At 38.8% G+C, this 26,295-nt stretch overlaps 1 protein-coding gene and 2 long non-coding RNA genes across 3 annotated transcripts in view; 1 reads left to right on the top strand and 2 right to left on the bottom strand.

The window, feature by feature from the left end:
- Positions 1 to 26,295, bottom strand: part of LOC134753672 (uncharacterized) — a 166,123-nt gene that overhangs the window by 80,575 nt on the left and 59,253 nt on the right. The gene's annotated exons all lie outside the window — the stretch shown is intronic.
- Positions 1,894 to 2,527, top strand: LOC134753670 (uncharacterized). The gene is made up of 2 exons (XR_010128836.1): positions 1,894 to 2,000; positions 2,405 to 2,527. It is a non-coding gene; the product is annotated as an uncharacterized LOC134753670 (long non-coding RNA).
- Positions 7,175 to 26,220, bottom strand: LOC134753639 (codanin-1). The gene is made up of 16 exons (XM_063689575.1): positions 26,062 to 26,220; positions 25,898 to 25,986; positions 24,406 to 25,827; positions 22,870 to 23,026; positions 22,478 to 22,569; positions 21,842 to 21,942; positions 19,506 to 19,696; positions 17,510 to 17,720; positions 16,383 to 16,648; positions 13,668 to 13,847; positions 13,026 to 13,233; positions 12,591 to 12,745; positions 10,951 to 11,101; positions 9,797 to 9,938; positions 8,007 to 8,565; positions 7,175 to 7,413 (listed from the first exon to the last, which is right to left on the bottom strand). Exons 1-16 carry the CDS (start codon positions 26,146 to 26,148, stop codon positions 7,279 to 7,281), a joined length of 4,146 nt encoding a protein of 1,381 aa, XP_063545645.1. The 5' UTR covers positions 26,149 to 26,220; the 3' UTR covers positions 7,175 to 7,278.

The following is a 26,295-nucleotide window of genomic DNA, read 5'->3' as shown; positions in this document are numbered from 1 at the left end:
TATTTCTAACAATATAGCGGTAGTCTGTCAAGAAAAGAAATTTAAATCATTAGAAAATCGCGGTAAATTTTAAAAAAAATTGGCGAGAAGGGTTATAGCATGGAGACTGTATAAAGGAGCCAAATCTCTATGTATGAAAAGTGTCCATCAAAAAACAGTAATTAGGCGGCGCCACCATACACCGAAATACTACCAAAAACAACCTACGTAATTTGGTCGGGTTATTTGTTGCCTTATATGGTTCATGTTATACTCATGACCCAGAGTCTAACTAGCGCCACCGGAGAGATTAGGAACTATTATTTAAAGCTTAACGCGGTCACTTTTACAACAATTCTGCCATAAGAGATTGCGATCCTTTCTATACCATCCATGGTTATAGTTTAGTCCCATAGAAAATTTGAATTTCGAGTCTTTTTCTACTACAAAGTTGTTTTGTCTACGATATGGGGCATTTCTATTTCAAGTTTTAGGTTTCGGAATCAGGTTTAATAAAAAACAAATAGCGTTTTAATCTAATATATTTGATCACATATCACATCATTATTATGTACCTACATAAAATGTAATAAAGTATGCCCCTACTTACGTAATACAACTACGAGTTTCAGGAACTACCTTTGTAAAATCGTAGATTTATTTTTCCTTCTAAGTACCAATGCCTCTATAATAGTAGATTGTTAACCAAGGGACGAAAGGCACTCATTTCTGCCGAGGTATTTTGGCGCTCGAATGCAGTGAGAGCGCCAATAGTCCGAGGCAGAAATGATGCCTTTCACCCGAGTTAAACACTCTACTTTTCATTTCGAATACGAGGAAAGTAAAATGCATGTGTTTTTTAAAAACATGACTAAGTATACATTTTTATAGTATTTCTTGAGGGTACTTTCAATTAACAATTCAGACAAAAGTATCGTTATTTATGGAATGGAGTCAAATATCAAAATGAAAAATTTATTACAAATCCATTTAAACTCAAATTTCAATTGCGTATCGTAAAAAAATTAAAAAAGTCGTACTTCGAACGTAAAATGCTCTAGTGCAGACACGTATCATTTTCTGCGCACCTTTTAGAACAACAATGACCCTCTTTCAGAGCATGAGAAATGAAAAATTAATAGTTTTATATTTGTGTAAATCCTAAAAACCAAATAGAAATTAGCAACTAAACGGCATCGATGTCTTTTGGGTCACTTTTTATAATTATCAATTAGGTACCTACTTTTAAGAAGGTAATCAGAAAATGTTTTCCTCTGGATTTTGTCCCCAGATGGATTTTTTTTGTCGGATACGTCGGATTTTTGGGCGGAGCTATCTAGTTGTCCTTATCGCACATTATTGACGCTCCGCCCACGCTTGCAAGACAGCAGCATTGATTTTTAAATTCCTTAAATCAGAAAATGGGCTCATAATATTTTTCCTGTTAATAAACTAAGATTATAAACTATATTTAGTTTTGTATTTGTATTGTAGTAAGTAGTAGGTAGATTTCAATATCTTCAATAATATTTACATTTAATCTCCAAAATGTTCCATAACTGTCACGTTGATCATGCACAAATGATAATTTTCATTCAAAGGTAGTTCTTAAACTGACTGTATTTAATATAAATAACAAATACAACACTGAACAATAAATAATCCATTGACAATGACAATCTGACAATTGACAAATGAGAGGGATGCAGATGTTATTACTGATTATACCGTGTTTTTTGTTCGTTAATTTCGAGGGTGCATTCCTGAGCTTAAATTAAATTACTTTTTCAAAGACACCGGTATTCTAATTATCTCCATTTTGGAGATAATCAATCAATCAATTTTTTTATTTGTTAAACATAGGTAGATAGATATTACAATTAATTACTTAGAATTTTTTTTGTTATTATATCAAATTTTTTTTCTGATAAGGCCCCTACGAGCGTGTACACTTGCCTTAGGGCCTGTTTACATATCGATTAGTGTTTAGTACGAGTTCATACATTTGCTACTAAACTTAAGTACAGTCACGCTCCGTGATTGTTGAGCCACTTGTATTGTTTTGTTTTTAGTTTTAAGTTTTGACATTTTAACTAAATTTGACTGTGCATAATATATCTTAATTACAATTTTATAGTTTTAAATTTTTTATCTTTTTAATAATCAATTAATTTTATTATTACCCATCAATTAATTGTCAAGATCTTTTATATTTTATCATTCAATTATCAAATGCTTAGTCAATTTAATTTTAATGGATCTATCTTTTATACTTAATCTTATTTATTTTTATTGCAAATGTTTTGTATGTTTTAATTATGGATCAATGTTATCTGGATTAAATGATTAAATTAAATTAAATTAGGGTTCTAGCTAAATTGGACAATCCATAGCGTAAGTATTGAACAACCAATCGTGACTGTAGGTACTATCTCGGACGATCGATGTTCGAAATGACATTGATATGTCACAGTTTTCAATTGTTTGGTTGAGTTAAATGTAATGCCAGTGTTACAACAACACTATATGCAACATTTAATTACTTTTTTTTTATAAATTAACTATGCCATTTAGTTTTCTTAAACATACTTAACCATACCCTGAAGCAAGGCCGGATCTAGGGTAGAGCTAGTGGAGCGGCCGCTCTAGGCGCCGAATGGCAAGGGGGGCGCCAAAATGGCAAATGAGAAAAAAAAAATAAGTTTTAAAAGACGCGAGTGTGACGCGGGCCTAAAATACGGTTCGTTTTGCTTTTGCGTAAAAAGCTTCAACGAAGTGCGCCAAAACCCGATTTCGCTCTACCCTGATCAAGGACTCGGGCCGGCACTGCCCCGAAGTTAACGGAATTCAATAAAAACACGGTGTATACATATAAGTAGCTAAGTAGTATGAGATCGTTTTAAAAACAAAAGATACAGTTATTTTTGATTATTTACACTAAAAAAATTAAGTATCTTATCACGCATTGATTTAGTAGTTATATGTAATAGGAAATGTTTTACGAAATTTCTTCTGAAAAACTGTGTTGTCTCTTGGGTAACGGACCAGAATATCAAGAAGTACTTGATTTACCCAACCGCATCCCTCTGACTATAATAATTATACATACCTTTACCTCTCGCGTCAAATGATGACCCTCCTTTCATGTCTCTTTTGGTTGGGCTTAATTTAAATAATAATTGAAGAAATATGTTTTAATCGTATTTTAATTATTTTAATGTTACATTTCGAAGTAAATTAATGTGCTAAGCTTTCAAAAAATGTATAAAAACTTACGAAACAGCTACTCCATATAAAAATGTACCGAATAGTTGCCGAATATTCGTGGCATCTCTAATAGGGACCATCATTAGATGCGTGAGGTATAATTGGAAACGGTATTTCAAAATACGCAACATGACAATACGTGGACAATTCGTTATAAAAACACCAAAAACGTGTACACTGTTACATTACATACATTGCCTTAAGATTGAATAATGAATTTGTTTGTTTGTTTGAATAAAGATGTATCGGAACGACCAAGGTGTTACAATGCATGTACAGATATTTTTGAGCACCGGGGCCGCTCCCATATATCGGATAGCGATTTTTTTAACCAATACACATAGCACAGGAGCGGCGCGACAGGATCTTGCCCGATACATAGTCTAACTGTGCCTCTCCAATTAATACAGTTAGAAAAAGACGGGTAGTCGGGGACGCGGGCGAGATACCGTCGCGCCACTCCTATGCTAGGTCGGCAGGAGAACTAAAAGTGTTTCTTCTCCGATGGATGTTATGAATTGAAAAGTGTACTTGGGTGAATCAACTTTTTCTTGTCACTCGTTGTCATGGTTACGTTCTCCTGGGTCACTCTTAAAACCCCGATTTTATGGTAATTAAAATAATCAAACATGCATTTTTGTGGTAGATATAAGGCCTTTCCACTGAGCTACCACTAATAAGCACGTTTGTGGATCGTTATACAACATTCCGTCTAACAAACTGTGCTAATATTGTCCCCTGGCTGACGGGACACAATAACAACAAGAAATAGTTGATTCACCTACTTATTGGAATAATTTAAATATATATGTGTATATTTCGATAAATTTTCAACCTAAGCCTCATCTCATAAGTTAGTTTCACATCTATTACATTAAACATCTACTTCAAAATGGCAGTTTGACATAAGAAATGCATCGATAATTCAACAGAGAATAATTATAATAAAGTGCTAAAGTCGCAAAAAGGAAATAAAAACGTGGCATTAAAATTAGGGAAAACCATATATTAATGCTTGACTGTTCATTTAATTTATTTTTGCTGTCTCCCGGCTTACATGATCGACACTATTTAGCACTGTATTATACTCTGTTCTCTACTATTAAAAAGTATTTTTATATTCGATTGGGTACTTTCTAGACAATCTCACATCTGCTGAAAACAAAATGGATTTTACAGTACATATGGTGCTACTTTCTCGCACTAGTGCGTAAAGTGCACTTTTTGTGCATATGTCGAAAGTTTAAAGGGCCATATGTACTGTAAAACGTTGTTCGATACACGTGCGAATAGGTAATTCGCAACTCGTGTCGATTTAAAACGGTCGTGTTTTAATTTATCGCCACTCGTTTCGAATTTAATCTTTTCCGCACTTGTATCGAAAATAACTATTTTTCTTAATGCTATAAGTAGTATTTTTAGTTTTTGTTACATTTGTAACACACATAAATGTTGTAAAAAAACTTGTTTACTGCTCGTTGCTGTGATCATGTCTCCTGGATAACTATTAAATAGATTTGTAAAACATCAGATATAAAATTGTAACTGAAACAAATGCAAATCAAATCCTGTATGGACTGTATTTCCTAAGTTACATATCCCTAAATATTGTGTCTAATTATCGGAATGATTGTTCCTAATGATTAAATCAGACGAAAAAAGTTGATTGAAATGTGCCAAATCACAGGCACTTGAATTCATCAGTTCCTTTAACTGTTTTATACAGAAATATTTGTACAAAACAGAGCCCTCTTATATAAAAAAACAGTATCTAATCATATAAGAATCTCTTTCCGTATTATTTTGTAGGCATGTTATACAAGGTATTAGCGAGGAAACTAAAGGAATTTTAATGATTTATTCCTTATCATATTTAGACCATAGAGCCGATAGAGCTTTAGGATCAAAAAGGGTGACCGAAAGAGAAGTCAAACTAGAGGATTGCATCTCTTTTGATTACTGTATCAACGGCGTCATTTGACAATAGTGTCGTTTCAAAAAGCAATATGATAAACAATAAAAAAGTTCTAATGATTTCGCTTCTTTTAGCCCCAATACGTGATAAAATCGTTTTTAGTTTTGCTGGAGTAAATGTTGAAGGCATCATTTTAAAATACGCGCCACAAAATTTTCAGTTAATTAAAAATACGACTGTAATTATAGTACCCAATTATCATTTTTCTTTTCCATTTCTTCGCGCAAGATATAATATTATGTTTGCAAATATACGTTTAATTACATTACTTAGTATTAATAAGACATACAATTTTGGTGTCACATTCAATATTTATTTGTCATAATTTTGCCTAACAATTATATAGTTTATTATCTATAACTTTGTAAAATTTTGCTAATGTTTTTAATATTATGATAAATATTCATATTACACTACTCGATACATTAAAATGTGTAAGTAATGTAATATCGACTTAACATTTTTGGTTAGACAATTAATAGTCCAAGTTTGCAGTAAGTTTCACTTTAAATTATAGACAAAGAAATGTAAAAGACGCGTAATATAGTACACATTGTTACAGCTGAAGTACTTAGCGCATTCATGACACCGGCTCAAGATCCACCCTAAATACCTAAATACGAATGTGTGCATGTAAGTTTCAGTAGAGCTTATGACTTTTGTCTATTGTTAAATATTACGCATGGATGTCCCCTGAGTCACGATACTAAAGTGAACTCAGGAAATGTAGATATGCCACTAACAACCATTTTTTTATTTGTTTTTATAAAAAGGGGGTCAATTTTCTCCTGGGTTACGGGCCAAAATTATACATAAAATTGATTGAGTCACAGTTCACACACATTATTTCGTACACCATGAATATATGGGGCATTTTCTATGAAAAGGGACCTTATTGTCGATGGCGCTTACGCCGCACAGCGTCGCGCGGCATTGTGTTTATACGGGCGTAAGCGCCATCGACAATAAGGTCCCTTTTTATAGAAAATACCACATATACTTAAAATGCAAGGCTAAATTTACGAGTCATAGGGGATTTTAGGTACCTTAGTTAGATTGTATTAGGTTGTAGTTTTAAGATAATTAGTAAAGAGATAAAAATAATTGAACATACTTTACATGTTAAATAATATAGGAGATAGTGATCTTTCATTTTCTAACTCAATTTAGTGAAATACATCACTTTAATAATTTAAAGTTAATTTATAGAATAAAGATTTTCGAGATTTAAAATAGTTTTTATTATATTTTTTCCAGCTCAAGATATATCGATTTTGATATTACATTTCTTTACATCGCCTCCTTTGTTTGACATAATTATTGAGTCATAATGTAATTATTGTCAGATTATCATCAGTCATAATTCCGAAACCGTTAACTTTTCAGGATTTTCGTAAGGTTATCCTATAGATAGTTTAGGTTAGGTTTGTTTCATGGCAATCCTGAAAAGTTACGCGTTTCTGAGAAAAACCAAATTATGACTAACGAAAATGCGGACAAACAATACATTATGATATTGCCTTCGGTTACCGCGATAGTTACTCATGAAATAAAACTATGAAATTCTGTGTTGTCGAAAAGTCGGGATGTATTATAAATTCAATATACGCGATATAATCCGTTTTCATAGTTTTATTTCAATACATTATGACTTCAAACTTTATGGGAAACAATAGAAACCCCTTTACATCTCTAAACATATCTGCGGAGTATGGTATTTTATTCAAACCATCGCCAACATAGTTAACCTATCGTGCGCGCTTCATTGTGAACCTTGTCTGCATGCACGAAGGTTGATATTGGGCTGAGCCGCGCGCGTCACTTGACGTCTTAGGCGGTCAAAGGGTTTAATTTAACTATTCGTAACCCTATTGCAATGACATAAGACCCACCGATGGTTAGTTGGGAGTTTTGCTGTTACTACTTCTTACTCAATGGGTTCCAGCTCTAAATCCCCACAGTAATCGGCCAAGAAGTACAGGAACAATGTAAACTTGCCGCTGGAGCGTCGGTGTTCGAGAGGGACACCACGATATACGCGCATAGCGCTGTCTCCCTCACTCGATGGGTTCCAGTTCTAAATCTCCGCAGTATTCGGCCAAGAAGTCCAGAAACAGGGTGAATTTGCCGCTGGAGCGGGTCCAACGAGACGATACCGATTTCATACAGGTTGAGAGGCTCTCCAGGACGCTCTGAAAAAAAATCTGATTAATTGTCAAGATACAAATGTAAATTAAGTGGCTTTTTCGTTAAAGTTGTCTGTGTAGACGTTATGGACTGACTAACAGTTATTGACAAAATTCTTAATAGAATTGCCTACAGTTTCATAGTAGTGATAGTCACTGCAATATTATAGCTTTAAGAATAATTTAAAAAATAATGTTGTCAGCTGGTAGTTCAAATTGTTAATTTAAATTTTTATTGATTATTAATTTAATTTTTTACTGTACAACAATAAAAACTTTATGTATAAGATCCAGATTTAATATTATCCAGCATTCTTGTTGTTCTGTGCTGTGACCCAGGAGACAAACAAAACATAAGTAAAAATGGCTTATAATTATAAAAAAATAAAATAACAGTTTCAGAAAATATATTTCGTAAAAGTGACCCAGTGGACATAAAATCCCTAATCCCCAAATAGTAGAAAAATGTCCCAAATAGTAGAAAAATTCTGAATCCCTTCCAAAAATAGTCCATGCTATAGAATTTTCAATTATAAGCGATTTCCGGAATTACCCAACTATACTTAAAAATCATTTCATAAACATAAAAATATACGTACCTGAGGCCAATCCTGCCTGTAAACGGCCAAGCATTGCTCCGTAAGCGAATCCTCACTGAGATAGTCAAACTTAAGCAAAAACACCAGCACAGTAGCCAGCGCTTCCCAAACCTCAACACTCTTACTCTTTGACGTATTTAACAACACTATATTCCTCGGACACAATATTCTATCAAAAAATTCCAACATTTCAGTACTTTCAGTATCAACTACGCTTAAAATTGAGCTATTATTTATTGATTTCACACTTGAATTAGCCTTTGGCTTTGGACTTAAAGCTCTTGGACTCCGGACGTTTGGACTTTTTGGACTTTTTAAAGAGTTTGGACTTTTTGGACTTTTCAAGTTCGGGCTAGTTGGACTTTTCAAGTTTGGACTTAGCGGACTCTTGAGACTCATATGACTGATCGGGCTGAGAGTCGGGCTTGGGATTTTGATGCTTATGCTGTTGGTGTTCGGGGCAATTATGAGGTTTTTGACGTTGCGATTGGCTTTTGTGTTTGGTGCTTCTTCTTCGTCGCTTGTGATGGGTGTTGGGGCTCTGTCGTCTTCGAAATTCCTGCAAAAAAAAAGTATATTGTACCATCGCCCACACTGTTAACTGACAGTTCGTAAACCTTATTACAAAAGACATAAGGTCCACCGACGGACAGTTAAGACTGTTGCTGTTTGTACCTAGGGCAAAGAGGATATAATAAAAAAACAATAAAACAATAATAGAATAGAGCGGTACTGTCACGGTAAATTTTGTAGCCACAGTAAATGTACTGCCATCTAACGATACATGATTAAAACTAAAAATAAAAATATCAAAAAATGTATTTATATATGGATAAATGATTATTTTTACTGCATTAATTATTTTTATATGATTTTTACCCATGTTCTTCTTGCGTTAAAATTGTTAAATAACAAACGAAACCGTCAACGCCATCTATACGAGAGTAGGCCAAAGGTAGTGGCGCCATCTGAACGAGAATCAAATTTTCTTGATTTTCGAGGCACGTTTTTCCTTAGACTGTATCCATCTATTACGGAGTTATATCTATCTTTGCCTAGGGTTTGCACTCCGGATCCAAAATGTATGAAATTATCCGGATCTGGATCCGGATCCGCGGATCATTCCATACATTTGAGATCCGTCGTCCCTATACTCGTAACATGAGCATAAATACTGGGTGGATCAATTTTTTTGTTGTCATTTTGTCCCGTTAGTCAAGCGACAATGGTAGCTTAGATGGTTTGAAGAACTGTTATACTACGTTCTATTAATATGCTAAGTTGACCCATTGTGGAAAATATAACGTTTTGAACACATAATTAAATCACATGCCATTGTGGAAAGTTTTTATAACTCTGATAAAAATATGTTTGGTTATTTTAAATACCATTACAATTAATACTTTTATTTCAGTTTACCATATAACCAGAGTTTTAAAAGTGACTCAGGCGACTATAAACATGGCAACTGGTGACAAGTCTACTCACCCACCTATTTTAACAGCCAATTTGTCAGTACTGATGACAGTTCTTAGGGTAGATATTATACGCGTCCCACTAAGAGTATGTACATAGTAAATATTAGTGCTATGTACGGAGTTGTACTATGAATCTTCCAGATGAAGAATTAGTAAAAAAATAGTAGTTCATGTGATCGCGACACAATGAAATGAGCCGACAGGCGAGTTCAAGATTCGGCAGAAGGCCCACATTCAGACCGACGATCTAGTGAAGATTGCAGGGATGGACCTGTCGCTGTGGAGGTCCTGGGGAAGACATGATAGCAATACCTTAGTTCTGGTGACAAATCCCGTCTCTCGGGTACATCTAGATCTTGTGGTTCGTTTTTGTTCCTGTCAGGACAGCACACGTTCCAGATCGCATGCAGCTGGTTCAGGAACGCTTCGTTTACGTCTTTCGGTTTGCGGCTCACTGGGGACAAACGGGAATGGATAATTATGTTGATAATTACCGCTATCGATTTTGATAACCTTGGATATTAATTTGAAAAAAATCTGATACTAGATTAAATAACTTAGCGCTATCACTCACGTACTTTTAGGGTTCCGTACCCAAAGGGTAAAAACGGGACCCTATTACTAAGACTCCGCTGTCCGTCTGTCTGTCACCAGGCTGTATCTCATGAACCGTGATAGCTAGACAGTTGAAATTTTCACAGATGATGTATTTCTGTTGCCGCTATAACAACAAATACTAAAAAGTACGGAACCCTCGGTGAGCGAGTCCGACTCGCACTTCGCCGGTTTTTAGTCACTCGCGCGACAAGTTTCGAAGAGCCTAGGTCTCCATTAGGTATTCGATTAATCTGATACTAGTAAAACATATCATTTTTTAATAAATTTGAACCGCGGAAAGACACAATAAACTTACAAAACAAAACCGGCCAAGTGCGAGTCGGATTCGCGCTCGAAGGGTTCCGTACCATTACGCAAAAACGGCAAAAAAAATCACGTTTGTTGCATGGGAGCCCCACTTAAATATATATTTTTAGTATTTATTGTTGTAGCGGCAACAGAAATACATCAAGAGTTTTGAATGATTCACGGTTAGTTTCACTAGACTTATTGACCGGGATATAGACCGTGATTACCTTTTGTATTGTTTATGAGCTCCCGATATTTCGTCGCAGTTACATGCATCTTGTTCACGGGTGACTGAAGATAGCGGGTGGGTGTCAAAGTTTAAAGTTGGGGCTATATCCCGGTAAATATAAGTCTAGAGAAATACATCATCTGTGAAAATTTTAACTTTCTAGCTGTCACGGTTCATGAGATAAAGCTTGGTGACAGACAGACGGACAGACAGACCGACAGAGACGGACAGACGGACAGTGGAGTCTTAGTAATAGGGTCCCGTTTTTACCCCTTGGGTACGGGAACCCTAAAAAACCGACGTCGTTTCGCTCGGTTTAGAAACCCCTTACCGTAGACAACGCATGCGTCCACACTGAGCTGCAGTATAGCTCGCGCGCCGCGCCCGAACAAGTTGCTCGGCGAGCATGCTAGCGAACATGTCGCGAGCGCCGCGTACAAACCCGTAGGCTCTTCGTAGTCTAAGAGAAGGCATACTTGCTCCTGAAATAAAAACAAAACAGTTCAAAATAAATAAATAAATATTTGGGGGACAATTTTACACAGTTCGGCCTAACCCCAAACGGCCCAAACCAGGCCTATGTAACTCTCCGCGCGAGCTCGGATTTATACCTACGACTCGCTTCCCGCCGGCGGGACTCAAGCTAGCCAGTTGGTTGCCGCACGCGCTCACGCACGCACGTCACCGAGCGCTATGCCAAAGAAATGTCTTCGTCACAAACAAATAACACAACTTGTAGTGTGGAAGGATGCAGAAACAACAAAACAAATAAAAAATATAGTTTTCTCCTCTTTCGACGGATGAGTAAAAGTAAGTAGACATTCTCATTATACCTACTGTTATAATTTTTACGATAGTTACAAGCTACGTAGGTACTATTAAATTGTTTTAAAGATGTAGGTATGGATGGTATAGAAAGGATGCCAATCTCTTATGGCAGAAATGTTGCAAAAGTGACCGCTTTCAGCTTTAAATAATAGTTCCTAATCTCTCCGGTGGCGCTAGTTAGGTTCTGGAACATGAGTATAACATGAACCATATAAGGCAACAAATAACTCGACCAAATTACGTAGGTTGTTTTTGGTAGTATGGTGGCGCCGCCTAATGTTTTTTGATGGACACTTTTCATACATAGATATTTGGCTCCTTTATATAGTCTCCATGGATGTAGGTAATGTTTTTTACGACACATTTATAGCTAGATATCTACCTAAGACACCTAAGTATTTGAAAGAAGCGTCGGCAACCCTAGCGTTGTGCCGGCGCGCGCGGTGCGGGGAGCGGCGCGTTGAAGGTCACTCCATTGTATTTTTGTGTAGGTATCAAAACGGTAGGTATTTGCGTTTTCTTTGAGAGATAGGTATCTGTTCGTAAGAACTATTATATAATCTGTGCCCAAACTAAGCAAAGCTTGTACTATGGGTACTAGGCGAATATACATACTTATATAGATAAATAAATACTTATATACATAGAAAACACCCATGACACAGTAACAAATAACTGGGTTCATCACACAAATAAATGCCCTTACCGGGATTCGAACCCGGGACCATCGGCTTCACAGGCAGGGTCACTACCCACTAGGACAGACCAGTCGTCAAATCAAATAAATAAAACATGTCATGAAGATGCAGTAATAAAAATTGAGAAAGGTATGTTGAGATAGTTTAATGAAGACACGTGGAAAGAATGAGTGAAAGAAGGCAAACAAAAAGTGTATAAGGGAGAAGTACTTAGAAGCGGAATTTGGGAGGGGTAGACCTCCTTTCTCTGATCAAATCGGGGAAATCCTGAAGAAAGGCCAGGTCAAGAGCACCCTAAACCGGCGAGCATGTATGAGAAATGTTATGAAAGTGAAGGAAACGAAAGAGGTATGTCAGGATCGTAGCAAGTGGAAATCCGTGATCTCTGTTTACCCCTCCGGAAAATAGGCGTGATTATGTATGTATGTATGTTAAAAAGACATACCTTAAGATGTATAATAGCGGAGGCCACACTGACGGCCGTGGTGAAATTCTCGAGTGCCTCGCTTGGCTTCGGTTCCGTTTTTTGCTCCGGCTTGACTGCGTCGCCGAGGGTTATGAGGTTGTGCATCTCGGCTTCTATGTCTTTGCATAATACGGCTGTGGAGATACGTTTAACGTTATGTCGATGTTACGACACACATCTATATATTTTGCCCACTTTATGTTTTACTAAAATATATCTGCCCACTTTTGCCCACTTCGTTAATATAACACCAAATAATTATAGGTAATCACCTTTATATGCCCACTTTTTTGCCTGTCCTCTTTCAAATCTGCCCACTTTTGCCCACTTCTTCGATATAGTAACAGCTAGTGCTCCACATCATCTCTAGTTGCCCACTTTTTTCCCTAGACCATTTTAAATCTGCCCACTCACCTGTGCTAGTCCAATGGTCCCTCGCCCACCGCAATACTGCCGCTTTGCTTGCCCTAGCGGCCGCGTAATGTAAAGCTTTGGGTGCGAGCGGCAGGAGAGACGTCAGGGCGCCGCTGACTCGGGATAATGTGTCGATGTTCTGCGCTGATTCTCGTAGTTGGGTGAGGTGGGAGGTGTAAATGGCTTGTAGGGTTTTGAGAAGAGCTTGCTGTGGACAAAGACGTATTAATTTTAATTTTTTAACGAATGAAAAACATTAACACTTGTGTGGTGTAAGTTGTATAAGATTCGAATGTTGTGTGTTGTGCAAACAAGGGTTTTATAATTATGAAATAACGCCACATTACAAACCTTCTATCTACAGTTAGACACCATAAAATACTACATTAATATCATTCTGTATTAACCCCACTCTGCCCACTTTCATTAAAAACAGTCCCACTCACGTCGACAATCCGCCCCTACATACCAAACACTCCATATATAGTTTCTATGGCACTCCCACACTTGCCCAATCTGACCAAGTTGGCCTACTCTTACCAAATCTTTCTTCCGCTCCGCCGAAACCTTTCTCACGCTCTCTCTCACTGCTTTAAGTCATTCCCACACTTGCCCACTCTGCCCACTCTTGCCCACTCTTACCAGATCTTCTCCCCGCTCCGCCACTGCCTTCCTGGCACTGTCCCTCGCCGTAGTCCTCGCCGCATTGACAGAAGCTGTCAAATCTCGAACACAGGCAGCTGTCACTCGTTCTATGGTCAGTTCTAGGACTCGTCGGGTCGATGATGGTTGGGATTTGATGAGCTCTTCTTCTAAACGCATCTAGAAGTAAAATATAAACTCGTAAAACTCAACGCATAACGGCGCCGCAATAGTTTAAAATAAGATTTTTGATAAAAGCTTTTATCACTGTCTGTACTTTTATTTCAACAGGCAACTAATACTCATCGAGACAACTCAATATGGCCACATCATCATCATTATCATCATCATCATCATCTGTGTCCATCGGGTCTCTATTGTTTGACATAATTATTGAAAGTCATAATTTGGTATTTTCTCAGAACTCTGCACTTTTCAGGATTGCCATAAAACAAACCTAACCTAACCTATCTATAGGATAACCTTAGGAAAATCCTGAAAAGTTAACTGTTTCGGTATTGTGACTAATGATAATATGACAATCATTACATTATGACTTTAAATAATTTTGTCAAACAAAGGGACCCCGTGTCCAGCTCGATGGTAGACCATAATATTGCACTGTCATCCCAGTTACATGTATGTGAAGTCGTATGCGTGGCGAAGGGGAAGAGTAAAACACCTGTGTGAATGTCACGCCCTTGCCAGAAATAATGAAGGACTTTGGAGCAGGCTATCTGGAACCAAAGGAATTCAAAACGCTACCCATGAGCTCCATCATCCGGCACATGGAGATGGTGGAAAAATTCTTGAGTAGTTGACGGATCTTTCCTAGGGGTTAACTGCACAAAAGATCCCTATGGGTCGAAGTGTATCCGCAAGGGCCAACGAAAACCATAAGATAAGGTACATTTATAACTTTCACATTTTAAAATCGGGTCTATCGCGAATTTATATTGTTATCTTTATTTACCGACGTTTCGACACAGGTTTCACTGGTCGTGGTCGCGGCTAACTGATGTCCCAGCAAAATGTCAAAACAGAGATTTGTGTGACTACCCGACGAAAAGTTTGGGGTATTAGACATCACATTTTCAAACCACCCACTACCCACTAGCCCACTACACATAAATGTTAATGGCATGTATTTAACAGATCACCAGATTTAGTAAAATTTAACACCAAAAAATTCGTTTTTACCACCAAAAATAATGAATGATCACCAAAATAAGAACTCCTATTTAATGAGAAATGATTCCCAAATGTGTACCATATTTTTATTCTTTTAAAACAAACAAACACCAAAATAATCATTTATAACCCAAAAATTGTAAACGATCACCAAACTTAGAACTCCATTTTAATGTGAAATTATAACCAATTTTTTTAATCTTGTTAACCTATTAAAGCAAATGACTCCAAACTAATCACTGTAAACCCAAAAATAGTAAATGATTACCAAAATTAGACGTCCATTTTAATGTGAAATTATAACCAAATTTTTTAGTTTTGCTATCCTATTAAAGCAAATTACTTGAAGTCGGTTAAAAATGTGCAAATATTTATCATCTTGTTAGTCCATTAAATTAATAAATCCACTTCGTCACTTTTTTCTAGTAGCATTTCGTTTCTGTAAGAGTCGCAGTTCTAACCTAACCCACTTTTCTTGTAGCATTTCGTTTCTGTAAGGGTCGCAGTTCTAACCTAACCCACTTTTCTTGTAGCATTTCGTTTCTGTAAGGGAAGCAGCTCTAACCTAACATAACCCAATTTTATAGTAGCATTTCGTTTCTGTAAAGGTCGCAGTTCTAACCTAACCTAACCCAGTTTTCTTGTAGCACTTCGTTTCTGTAAGGGTTGCAGTTCTAACCTAACCTAACCCACTTTAATAGTAGCATTTCGTTTCTGTAAGGGTAGCAGTTCTAACCTAACCCACTTATCTGGTAGCATTTCGTTTCTGTGACGATCGCAGTTCTAAGCTAACCTTATCCACTTCTCTAGTAGCATTTCTTTTATGTAAGCGTGGCGCGTGACTGAATTGAGGATTGGGTCAGGCGAGCGCGGCGCGTGCGGTCGCAGTTCTAACCTAACCTAACCCACTTATCTGATAGCAGTTCGGTTCTGTGAGGATCGCAGTTCTAACCTTACCTAACCCACTTATCTTGTAGCACTTCGTTACTGTAAGGGTCGCAGTTCTAACCTAACCTACTTATCTGGTAGCATTTCGTTTCTGTGACGATCACAGTTCTAACCTAACCTTACCCACTTCTCTAGTAGCATTTCTTTTCTGTAAGCGTGGCGCGTGACTGAATTGAGGATTGGGTCAGGCGAGCGCGGTGCGTGCGGTGCGGTGTACGGGGGATTGAGCGGGAGGAGCTAATCATAGTTGTTTATTTAAACGAATATATCGCATTAATTTACTCTTCAAGATTTGGCGATCATTAATTATATTTGGTGATCATTCATGATTTTTGGTGTTTAGTTTTTTTTTGTGAAAGTGATTTATTTATTTAGGGTACCAGAGTATTTTTTGGTGGTCATTATATTTGGTGCCAATGTTAATTATTGACACGCAACACTCGCAACAACACTCACAAGTTACATGTATGTGAAGTTTCAGCTCAATCGAATAATGGGAATTGGGTCTTATTTACCTTGCAAGATTTAACCCGAACATACAAACATAGCAAGTTAAATAAAATCTTGTAAAAATACCTGCAGTTCCTTTTCCTTGCTCCTCACACGATCCTCACTATTCACAGTCAAGCTGACCGGCGTGATGTGTCGATAGGTCTCTTTTCTATCAACCTTACACGTCGACAACAGTACATTGACCTCGCGGAGGTAGGGACAGAGCTCGAACAGCATCGCGTCGGTTATGAGGTCGAGGCTGTCGACGCTGTCCGCGGTGGTGGGGGGGTCCGTGGGGGGGGGCGCGTCGTATATGTCCCGGGGGAGGTGGGGCAGGTCGAAGAGCCAGCCTGGAAGAAAATTAAATAAATAAGTCTCAATAAGGCTTCTGTTGTGGGTCTAGACGACGATATAGATAATATACAGGGTGGAAAAAATGAATGGGCCCTGGAGGGAAAGTGCCTTAAAACCTTAAGCTAAAAAAAAAAAAAACTTTATTTTGCATGAAATATGGTACAAACACACAGACACGCACAGGATAGTGAATGAGGAGGTGCTAAGAAGAGTGAGTGAAAGAAGAGCTATTCTGAACACTATTGCAAATAGACGCGGGAAAATGATTGGACACTTAATACGACACGACTACTTCTTTAAAACTATCCTGGAGGGGCGGATAGGAAGGAAGCGGGGTAGAGGAAAACCCAGACGCAGCTTTTTAGATCAAGTGAAAGAAAAAGTAGGGGTCGTGTCGTATCAAAAAGTCAAAGAGCTGGCGCGGGATAGGGAAAGCTGGAAGATACTCCACCGACAAGAGAATAATGATGATGATGATGGTACAAAAGGTGGTCAGACAATATTATACATAAATATCACATATTTCACCAGCATCTGGCATGCAAAAAACTAAACTTACTAAACTAAAGCTAAGTTTAAACAATCATAAAAGCTCATTTGACTTCTAGGACAACAGTGTGGGTGTCATATCTTTAGAGGATATGATGGTGTAAATCAAATGCCCAAATACATGCAAAATTACTTTAATAAGAAAAAGATGTTGATTGTACAGAGATCGAATTGGAAGTGAACGATGACATTTAAAAATGTTCCAAGCACTGTCAGCGCCTACTGTTATAGATAACGCAAAGGTTACCACATGCACTTGTAAGTCCTTTCGACATAGGCTCCAAAGCCTGTACAGTGGGCCCACTCACCCTTGACCGCGTCTAGGAGTATCCCCGGCCGCTTGCCGTGCGGTCGCCGCACTGCAGCCACGGTCGCCAGCAGCCGCCTGTAGTACGGCAGGCGGCAGCTGACGTGGTCTAGAGTCGACATGTAGTGCGCGAGCCACGGGACCGTAATGGTCGTTCGACCAGTGGCTATGGCAGTTTGAAGAAGGCCTTGGAGATCTAGCGCCGGTTGGCTCTAAAAACGAGAAAATTTTACGTAAATTGCGCTGAAAACTAAAAAAACATGAGTGAAAGCGGTTCCCTGAGCCAGAAGGCGAAAAATCTCCTTATATGATCCTGTTTTTCTAAGAGGCGTTGATATTCGTAGACGTGGAAAAAATATATGTAGTTCTTGACTATATTATCTTTAATATCATAGCTTCCGATACACGAATTATGACACTTCGCTCGATACAATTAATTCCTAAAGTAACCTCTAACTCGGACTTTTAATCCAACTTTACTCGGTTATTTATTATGTGATACTATAAATAAAAAAAGAAGAAAAAACAATCTTAACTTAAATAATAATTTCATAGCTTTCGAATTTCGATATTGTAGGGTAACGTTTTTAAAATAAATAAAAATCGACCACATTCGATCAAAATTGACACTTGGCGCGCATTATCTTTCCCGTTCTTTCTTGCGAAATGTGACAGAGACAACGGAAAACCGACGGAACGGCCTTAAGAGTTTTGTTCTGTTTGTGATGGCGCATCACCACACCACGCCTCCGTCGCGAGGTAGACAAAAAATATCACTTGCGTTTCTATGTGTGAACGGCACGTCTGTACACGCGTCATGCGCGATAGTGTAAGTTGCTTAAAAATAGTACTGAGAGTACGCCAGAAGTCCGCCAGATTTCTGTCGCGGGGCGCGGTCATTCGAGTCGGGGTGGGGCGGTGCGTGGCCGTTCTGTATGATAATACCATAGAGTAACTTATACTAGAGCGGTACTGTCATAGTAAATTTTGTAACCCCAGTAAATTCACTGCCATCTGTCGACACACTTTAAAACTAAAAATGAAGATTTATAAAAATACGATAGAATGTATTTAAATATAGATAAATGTTTTTTTTATTTGCATTAATTATTTTTAAGATTTTGACCCATGTTCTTTCACTGATATGCGTTAAAATTGTTAAATAACAAACGAAACCGTCAACGCCATCTATTCGACTGTAGGCCAAAACTAGTAGCGCCCTCTGAACGAGAATCAAATTTTCTTGATTTTCGAGGCACGTTTTTTCCTTAGACTGTATCCATCTATTACGAAGTTATATCTATCTTTGATAATACTATTACTTATTCTGTTTCTTTGTCTCACCCTGCACCCTCACCCTCACCTCTTCTCTGAGCTAACTAGGAAACCCTGAACAAGGAAGTTGTATGAAGCCACGCCCGCCCCGGTGAACGTGACCCCATCACATGCTTACGACTAAAACTGTAACAATCTGTGGATTTTTAACCTCGTTTTACCCTCTTAAGGCCTCCTGAAAAAACAGATGTGCGCGCGTGAGTGTGGTCTAACGTGGACATGGAGTGAGGAGGCCTTGAAGATGCGCTGGCTGGCTTCGGGAAATAATGTTTGATTTTTTATATTTCTAAAATAAAATAAAATGTACTAGGTTAGATACAGGCTTTTATTTGTTTGTGCATGCGTACGCGCGCGCGTGTGTGTGTGTGTGTGTGTGTGTGTGTGTGTTGCATGCGTGTTTGTGTGCGTGTGTTGCGTGCGTGCGTGTTTGTGTGCTGTGTTGCTTCTCTGTGTGTTTGACACGGTAAACAATAAACTAATTCTTATTATTATTTGTGAGTGTTGTGTACGTGTGCATACGTGTGTGTATATGCACGTGTGTTGTGTGCGCGAATGCGTTTGTGTGTGTGTGTTTGCGTCTATGTATGTGTACGTGCCTCTGCCTTTATGTATGTTTTTTTTGTATCTGTGAGAGAGATATAACAAACAAATAACCAACTTACATAGCTCCTAGCTTTCAAACTGCTCTGTAGCACCCTTTCCCTGGGCTCACACGGCGTGACCTGACTGACAGACTTACAGTCCACTGGCAGTGTTATGTATGGCAGCGACGCCAGGAAACCTAGGAACTTGGCCAGGAGACCTAGCTTGCGTTGGAGCTGGAGGAAATCTCGGGATATGTCGCTGCTATTGGCTGAAATGCAAAGAAAAACGAATCCTTTTTTTACAAGTAGCATTTTTGTACTATTTCTTAAAAGCTGTATGATGAATGTATTCGTAATTATTTGCGAGTTAAAGTATAGTCAGACAACTCCTCCTTCTTCTTCCTCGCGTTGTCCCGGCATTTTGCCACGGCTCATGGGAGCCTGGGGTCCGCTTGGCAACTAATCCCAAGATTTGGCGTAGGCACTAGTTTTTACGAAAGCGACTGCCATCTGACCTTCCAACCCAGAGGGAAAACTAGGCCTTGTTGGGATTAGTCCGGTTTCCTCACGACGTTTTCCTTCACCGAAAAGCGACTGGTAAATATCAAACGATATTCCGTACATAAGTTCCGAAAAACTCATTGGTACGAGCCAGGGTTTGAACCTGCGACCTTCGGATTGCAAGTCGCACGCTCTTACCGCTAGGCCACTAGCGCCATTCTTACCGCTAGGCCACCAGCGCCAAAGTATAGTCAGACAACAAATCCACCATATTCATATTCATATTCATAAATATGCGTGGCGAAGGATGTGTTTGTTAATAACCAATAAAATCACTTCACACTGAGCGAGGATAGGTAAATGAAGTGATTCTATTGAGAATCAAGAATCAAATGTTTTATTCGTCATAAACTTAAAACAAAAAATTTTTTTTTATACCACGACGGTGGCAAACAAGCATACGGCCCGCCTGAACAGACAGAAGTATTACAAGTATTACATACAGAAGTATAACTTAAACTATAAGCATTTATAAAATAGTTAGGAGTTGAAGTTTACCACGAAAATGGTCTCGATTCAGCATAATGCTGACCCGAAGGTCAGCGCTGATCTTCCGGCGGGACCATGTTGGTGTTGGGCCACGAGCGCAGCCCTACGACACGACACAACCATAACATAAGCTGAACGCAGCCTGCAGCAGCGACCAGCGCGGTTATTGGTTCTTATTCTTTATGCTTTATTGTATTGCTGTCATGTTCATAATACATTAGGTGTTACAGTTTGAGGATGGTAGGTAAATGACACCCTGTCAGGGCACTCAATTTTCTTAAGTCTAGGTAATTACATGCATCTCATACAAATAGCAATAAAATCTATATTTATAACTTTATATTTTATCGACGTTTATGCAACGTTAAATGTCAAGTGCGTTTAGAAAATTAGTAAAATAATAAAATAATGATGCTAAATATTAAATGTCCAGGTTAATTTATAAATAGATTTAAATAATGTGAAACAAAATAGTTAATATTAATTAACTATACGTCATTTTAGAAAATGCATAAATGTCAATAAATGTTTACAATAATATTTCAATAAAATTTAATTAATTCAATTTGGGTAAGTACGGTACTTAACAAACAAATCCCTCGCTACGCATCCACGCTCAGTTCTGGTGGATACGTAGCTTAGACGAAAGTATAAATCTACTAACACACCTAATATAAGTTACTACTAACATAATATGGATTATTTGTATCCGAAATAAATGCTTTCTATTTATTATTTACAACGACGAGACTTAATCGCGTAAAATAAGTATTAAATTTACGTCCGACGTTTCGAGGACGGCGTTGTCCCCGTGGTCTCGGAGAAGACTGGCTAAAGTTGACATCAACATCTTCTAGGCGCGCGAGTTTTTCGAACTACCCGCACTTGGTCTTGTTTATTTACTTGAACGTTTTGCGCACAATATAAAACCCACTATAGTAGAAAAATCCGTGAAGCCATTGAAATCAAGAAACATAAAAATTTCAATCGAGACGAAGGTTTTAAGATCTCATCCACATGGAACCCAGTCATTAGTAAGTGTAAGCGAAACCAAATATCGAAAGTTGAAAAATCGAATATTGTGAGTGTTGTGTGTCGACCCGGTAACATCCCTAGTGCGCAAAACGTTCAAGTAAATAAACAAGACCAAGTGCGGGTAGTTCGAAAAACTCGCGCGCCTAGAAGATGTTGATGTCAACTTTAGCCAGTCTTCTCCGAGACCACGGGGACAACGCCGTCCTCGAAACGTCGGAGGTAAATTTAATACTTATTTTACGCGATTAAGTCCCGTCGTTGTAAATAATAATGAGTAAAAATCGTGAAAGTTTAAATAAATGCTTTCATTTCATTTCATAAATAATTACCATTCTGTAAAGGAGTACTGTCAAGAGCAATAAGTTCGGACGCGAGCGCGTCTCTGACGTGAGCGCGAAACGACTCGCTGCCCGCGTTCACGAGGACGTCCCTGAAATATATTTATTTATCACTACCATTATAAAAACGAAGTCCCCCGCCGCATCTGTCTGTCTGTATGTACGTTCGCGATAAACTCAATAAAAACCGGCCAAGTGCGAGTCGGACTCGCGCACCGAGGGTTCCGTACTTTTTAGTATTTGTTGTTATAGCGGCAACAGAAATACATCATCTGTGAAAATTTCAACTGTCTAGCTATCACGGATCATGAGTTACAGCCTGGTGACAGACAGACGGACAGACGACAGCGGAGTCTTAGTAATAGGGTCCCTTTGGGTACGGAACCCTAAAAACGGCTTTTCATGCGGTTTTCACATATATACCTATAATTTATTAAGGTTTACCCGTGCGAAGCCGGGGCGGGTCGCTAGGTTCTAGTCAAGACAGCCGTAAACCGACAGTAGGAAGCAAATAACAACAATTATCAACAAACGCCAATAGATAAGTAAAAATTTATCAAAATCACAGATTAGTTATCCAAAATAACAACAATAACAATTCAAGTATATTTTATATCATATACTGACTTGTAAAAGGTCTCCTTCTCCGTGAAGTGTGGTAGCCGGGAGTCACCAGCAGGGCAGGTCAGGCGGCGTTGTAGCTTGCTCAGCTTCGATTCCTAACAACAGTAATTATTACAGAAACATTTTAATCGATTGTTCAAACACAATGTATTCATATTCATATATCTTTATTGCGTCCATGTCCATGTATTACTCGTAAAACTCAAGACATATACTCTACTTCCGTGCTCGACAATGGCACATATTTTTTTTTTTTAAAAGGAGTCAGATTTTAAAGAATCGGCGACGCGCATGTAACACCCCTGCAATTGCAGGCGGTTGTAGGCTACGCTTACCATCTGGTGGGCCTAATGCTTGTTTACTACCGATGGGATACATCAAAAAAGTAGTGTTACCTGTTCAGTATGAAGGCACTCTGCCAACATATGAGCGACCAACAGCGCAGCAAGATGGTGGTGGTTGGCCGGGGAGTGTCCGGCGCCCACTAATGTCTTGACGCGGGCGCGGAGCGTGGAGCGCGGGACGCCTGTGGCCGAGCTTTCTGTGTACCATCTGGAATGTCATATTATTATTATTATTTGTATCTCCGTTACAAACTCTCGGGTTTTCAGGCCCGGTCATTTATAAGGCGTGCGTGGGGATATAGATCCAACACGTAGAGGCCGTTTGGAGAGTTTTGATGTCATGTAGAACGCCTGCTGGAACCCATTCACGGGTACATAAATAGATACCCGTAAACCGGTTTCAGCAGGCATTGGGAGCTATTATAGAAAAGTGGAAAGAGTCCTGGTCTATGGCATAAATTTGGGTGGAATATAATACTGGGCTATTGCTAAGAGTTCCGGACACCTGCCATAACATTGTGCTGTACAGTGCTATCGAGGCAGGCGGTGACTCGCCACTCGCAAGATGGGCACCTGATGCGCCATCGTAAAGACGGCCAGGCGCAACACCGGCGTGAGCGGCTCAGGGGTGTCGAGAGGTGTGCTGCGCTTTCTCCGAAGTTACTCGCGGCGTTATGCCCTTTAACACTTCCACCCCTGGAGCATATAGCTCTTACGACTCCCCTCTGGACGGCCAATGAAGGCAAGCCAGAGCTGAGAGTCTTGCGGGTCCCCTAGACACGCCGGAGACGGAGACCCTGACCGACTCTCTGGAGCACTCGGGTCCGTGGGGTCGTCACTCCCCAACAGCTAGCCACAAGCTGCCCTGCGGGCTATTATTATTATTATTTAATAAGCAGGCAGGCAGTTATGGCAACTGATATGGCCTGTATCCAGTAATCATAAAGATATATATCATGAATGAGTATTAGATGTATTCTTTATTCTTTATTCTTTATTGTATTGCAGTCATGTTCATAATACATTAGATGTTACAGTTTGAGGATGGTAGGTACATGACACCCTGTCAGGGCACTCAATTTTCTTAAGTCTAGGTAAAATTACATGCATCTCATACAAATAGCAATTAGTGTTATGCTTGCATATTTATTAGAATGATGACTATACTCCGGCACAGCAACCTTGTCAGTTGAAACGGAGGCAAATTAAAAAAATGTAGGTGCACAGATTTGACTTCCCATAGAAAATTTGAATTTCGCCCATTTTTCGCGCAAAACAAATGCATATACACGCATCAGGTTTCAACAATATAATAATTATTACTTTAAATATACTGCGCGCAAGAACCCGCATTGCTGACGTCGGTGAGAAGACTGCTAGGCTCAAATGGGACTGGGCCGGTCACGTCTGCCGCATGCATCCAGACAGATGGGCTAGCATAGCCACCAAATGGATGCCAGAACAGGGGCGCGGACCCGGCAGGCCCAGACGGAGATGACGGGACGACCTAGACACCTTTCTCAACAACTGGCCGGAGGAGGCACTATATATATTTAAAAAAAATATAGTATACAAAAAAACACTTACCTCAATATCTCATAGAACATATCCCTTTGCTTCTTAAAATTCTGAAAGCTGAGCAACGATGGAAAGTTCTCTGCATTATCTGTCTCCAAATTAAAACACACGATCCCATTAGATGTCCCCTTGGCTACGGTACGTGGCTTCTCCTGACTCTCCGCTTCACACTTCAACCCGTAACAGTTGAGAAGAAACTTAGCCAAATCTGCGCAGTAACTGCGAACCTTCTTGTTCTCGCCAAGTATTTTCAATGAATTCTTGTCAAGTATAACTTCAAGTATTGACCTTAAGTTCCAGAGGGATTTAATTGCAAAATAAGTGCAATTATGTATAGATTTTAGCAAATAATTGGTTAGATTTTTCTCATTTAATTTTGTTTCAATCTCCAAATAATCTTCCTCAACTTGTTTTGATAGTAAAATTGATATTAGGAAATAGATTTCCGAATTTATACTTAAGATTAAGTTATTTTTTAGTAGAACATCATATAATTCGATCAATAAGTCGATTTTCTCTTTAAAAACAACCTTGGATGATTCAGCGTTGACGTAATTCGGTGTTTGTTCAATACAGTCTTTTTTGATTATTTTTATTTGTGGTGTTACAGGGACTGACGTAGTTGATGCGTTTAAATTAAATTTCTCCATCAATTTTTGTCTCTCCAGCTTCAGAATATTGCGTTCTGCTTCGAATGAATTTGCTAATTCTTTCGGTTGTAATTTCTGGTTTTTAAATACATTGTTCTCTTCCAACGCTAGCGGAGACGGCTGCTGAAAGCACTCGGAATTGAAACTGTTCAGTGAGAAGCTTTTTTGAGACATTGAACCGTCTAGATTTGTAGGTTTTATCCTCCGTTTCTCAGATCGTAGTGAGCTGGCTTTTCTAGAAATCTCTGGAAACACTTCAGTGTTACTAATATCTAAGTCTCCTTTACTCTCATTTTCTTCAGATGCATTTCTACTTTTACGTTTCTTAATTTTTTGAGCGGACGTAATAAAATCTCCTAAGCTTACAGACTTATCCTTCCTATGGACCAAGCGTGGGGTATCACAACGGTCATGTGTATACCGCTGCGGGGTCACCGGGCTTACAGTAGTCACTGGAGACTCGGACAGCCTTAAACCGTTCTTCATAGGTGTACTTGACACTACAATTCGTTCCATGCCTAAACTCAACCTGGATTCGTCTGAAGATACTGATGCTTCCTTACGATCTTCATGAAACAGTTTAGTCTTGACTTTTCGCCCTCGTTTACGATCTTTACTTGGAGATTCATGGCTACGACGGTCTGGTTTCACACTCAGTGAATCCGTCCTATCATCACTCGTTGGATCGCTTATCGACCTTCGATGCTTTCGTCTTGAGCTAAGCACCTTGTCTGGCGTCCGCTGACGTATTTGGAAGGCACTGTTATTCGTCTGCAATATGCTGAAAGCAAAAATCAGGGTCAAAACTGATCACTCGAACGTTAAAGTTTCGATCAATGTTTACAACTCACCTGTCAGTTTGAATCCGTAAATAAGAAAGAAAACAAGCCACGATCTCGCTCCTACTGTTGCACAGTAACACACAGTCTTCAGGCACATCCTGAAACAACACGAAATCTTCTAAAACAGTGAATTCCACCGAAACATGCAGGTTAAAAGCACGGTAGGTTAGTACCTCAAGTGATTCATTGTTTAACCACCGAACCACCAACTGAGGATCCAATTTTCCGGTAAGTATGCTATCTATGATTGCGTCGGGCATTTTTACTTATTCAAAGTATTTTTTCGGCGATCGATTTGATGATTACTCGAGAAAAAGCTGCGCGGTAAAATACTTCGCCATCATTACATCAATATACATCTTGTTGCCATGTATATAAATAATGATGCGATGACGTTTACATCGAGT

This window comes from Cydia strobilella, chromosome 27 (genome assembly GCF_947568885.1).
Source record: "Cydia strobilella chromosome 27, ilCydStro3.1, whole genome shotgun sequence".
NCBI classification, from domain to species: domain Eukaryota; kingdom Metazoa; phylum Arthropoda; class Insecta; order Lepidoptera; family Tortricidae; genus Cydia; species Cydia strobilella.
Note: the sequence above shows the minus strand (reverse complement) of the source record. Positions and strands in the feature narration are given on the sequence as shown.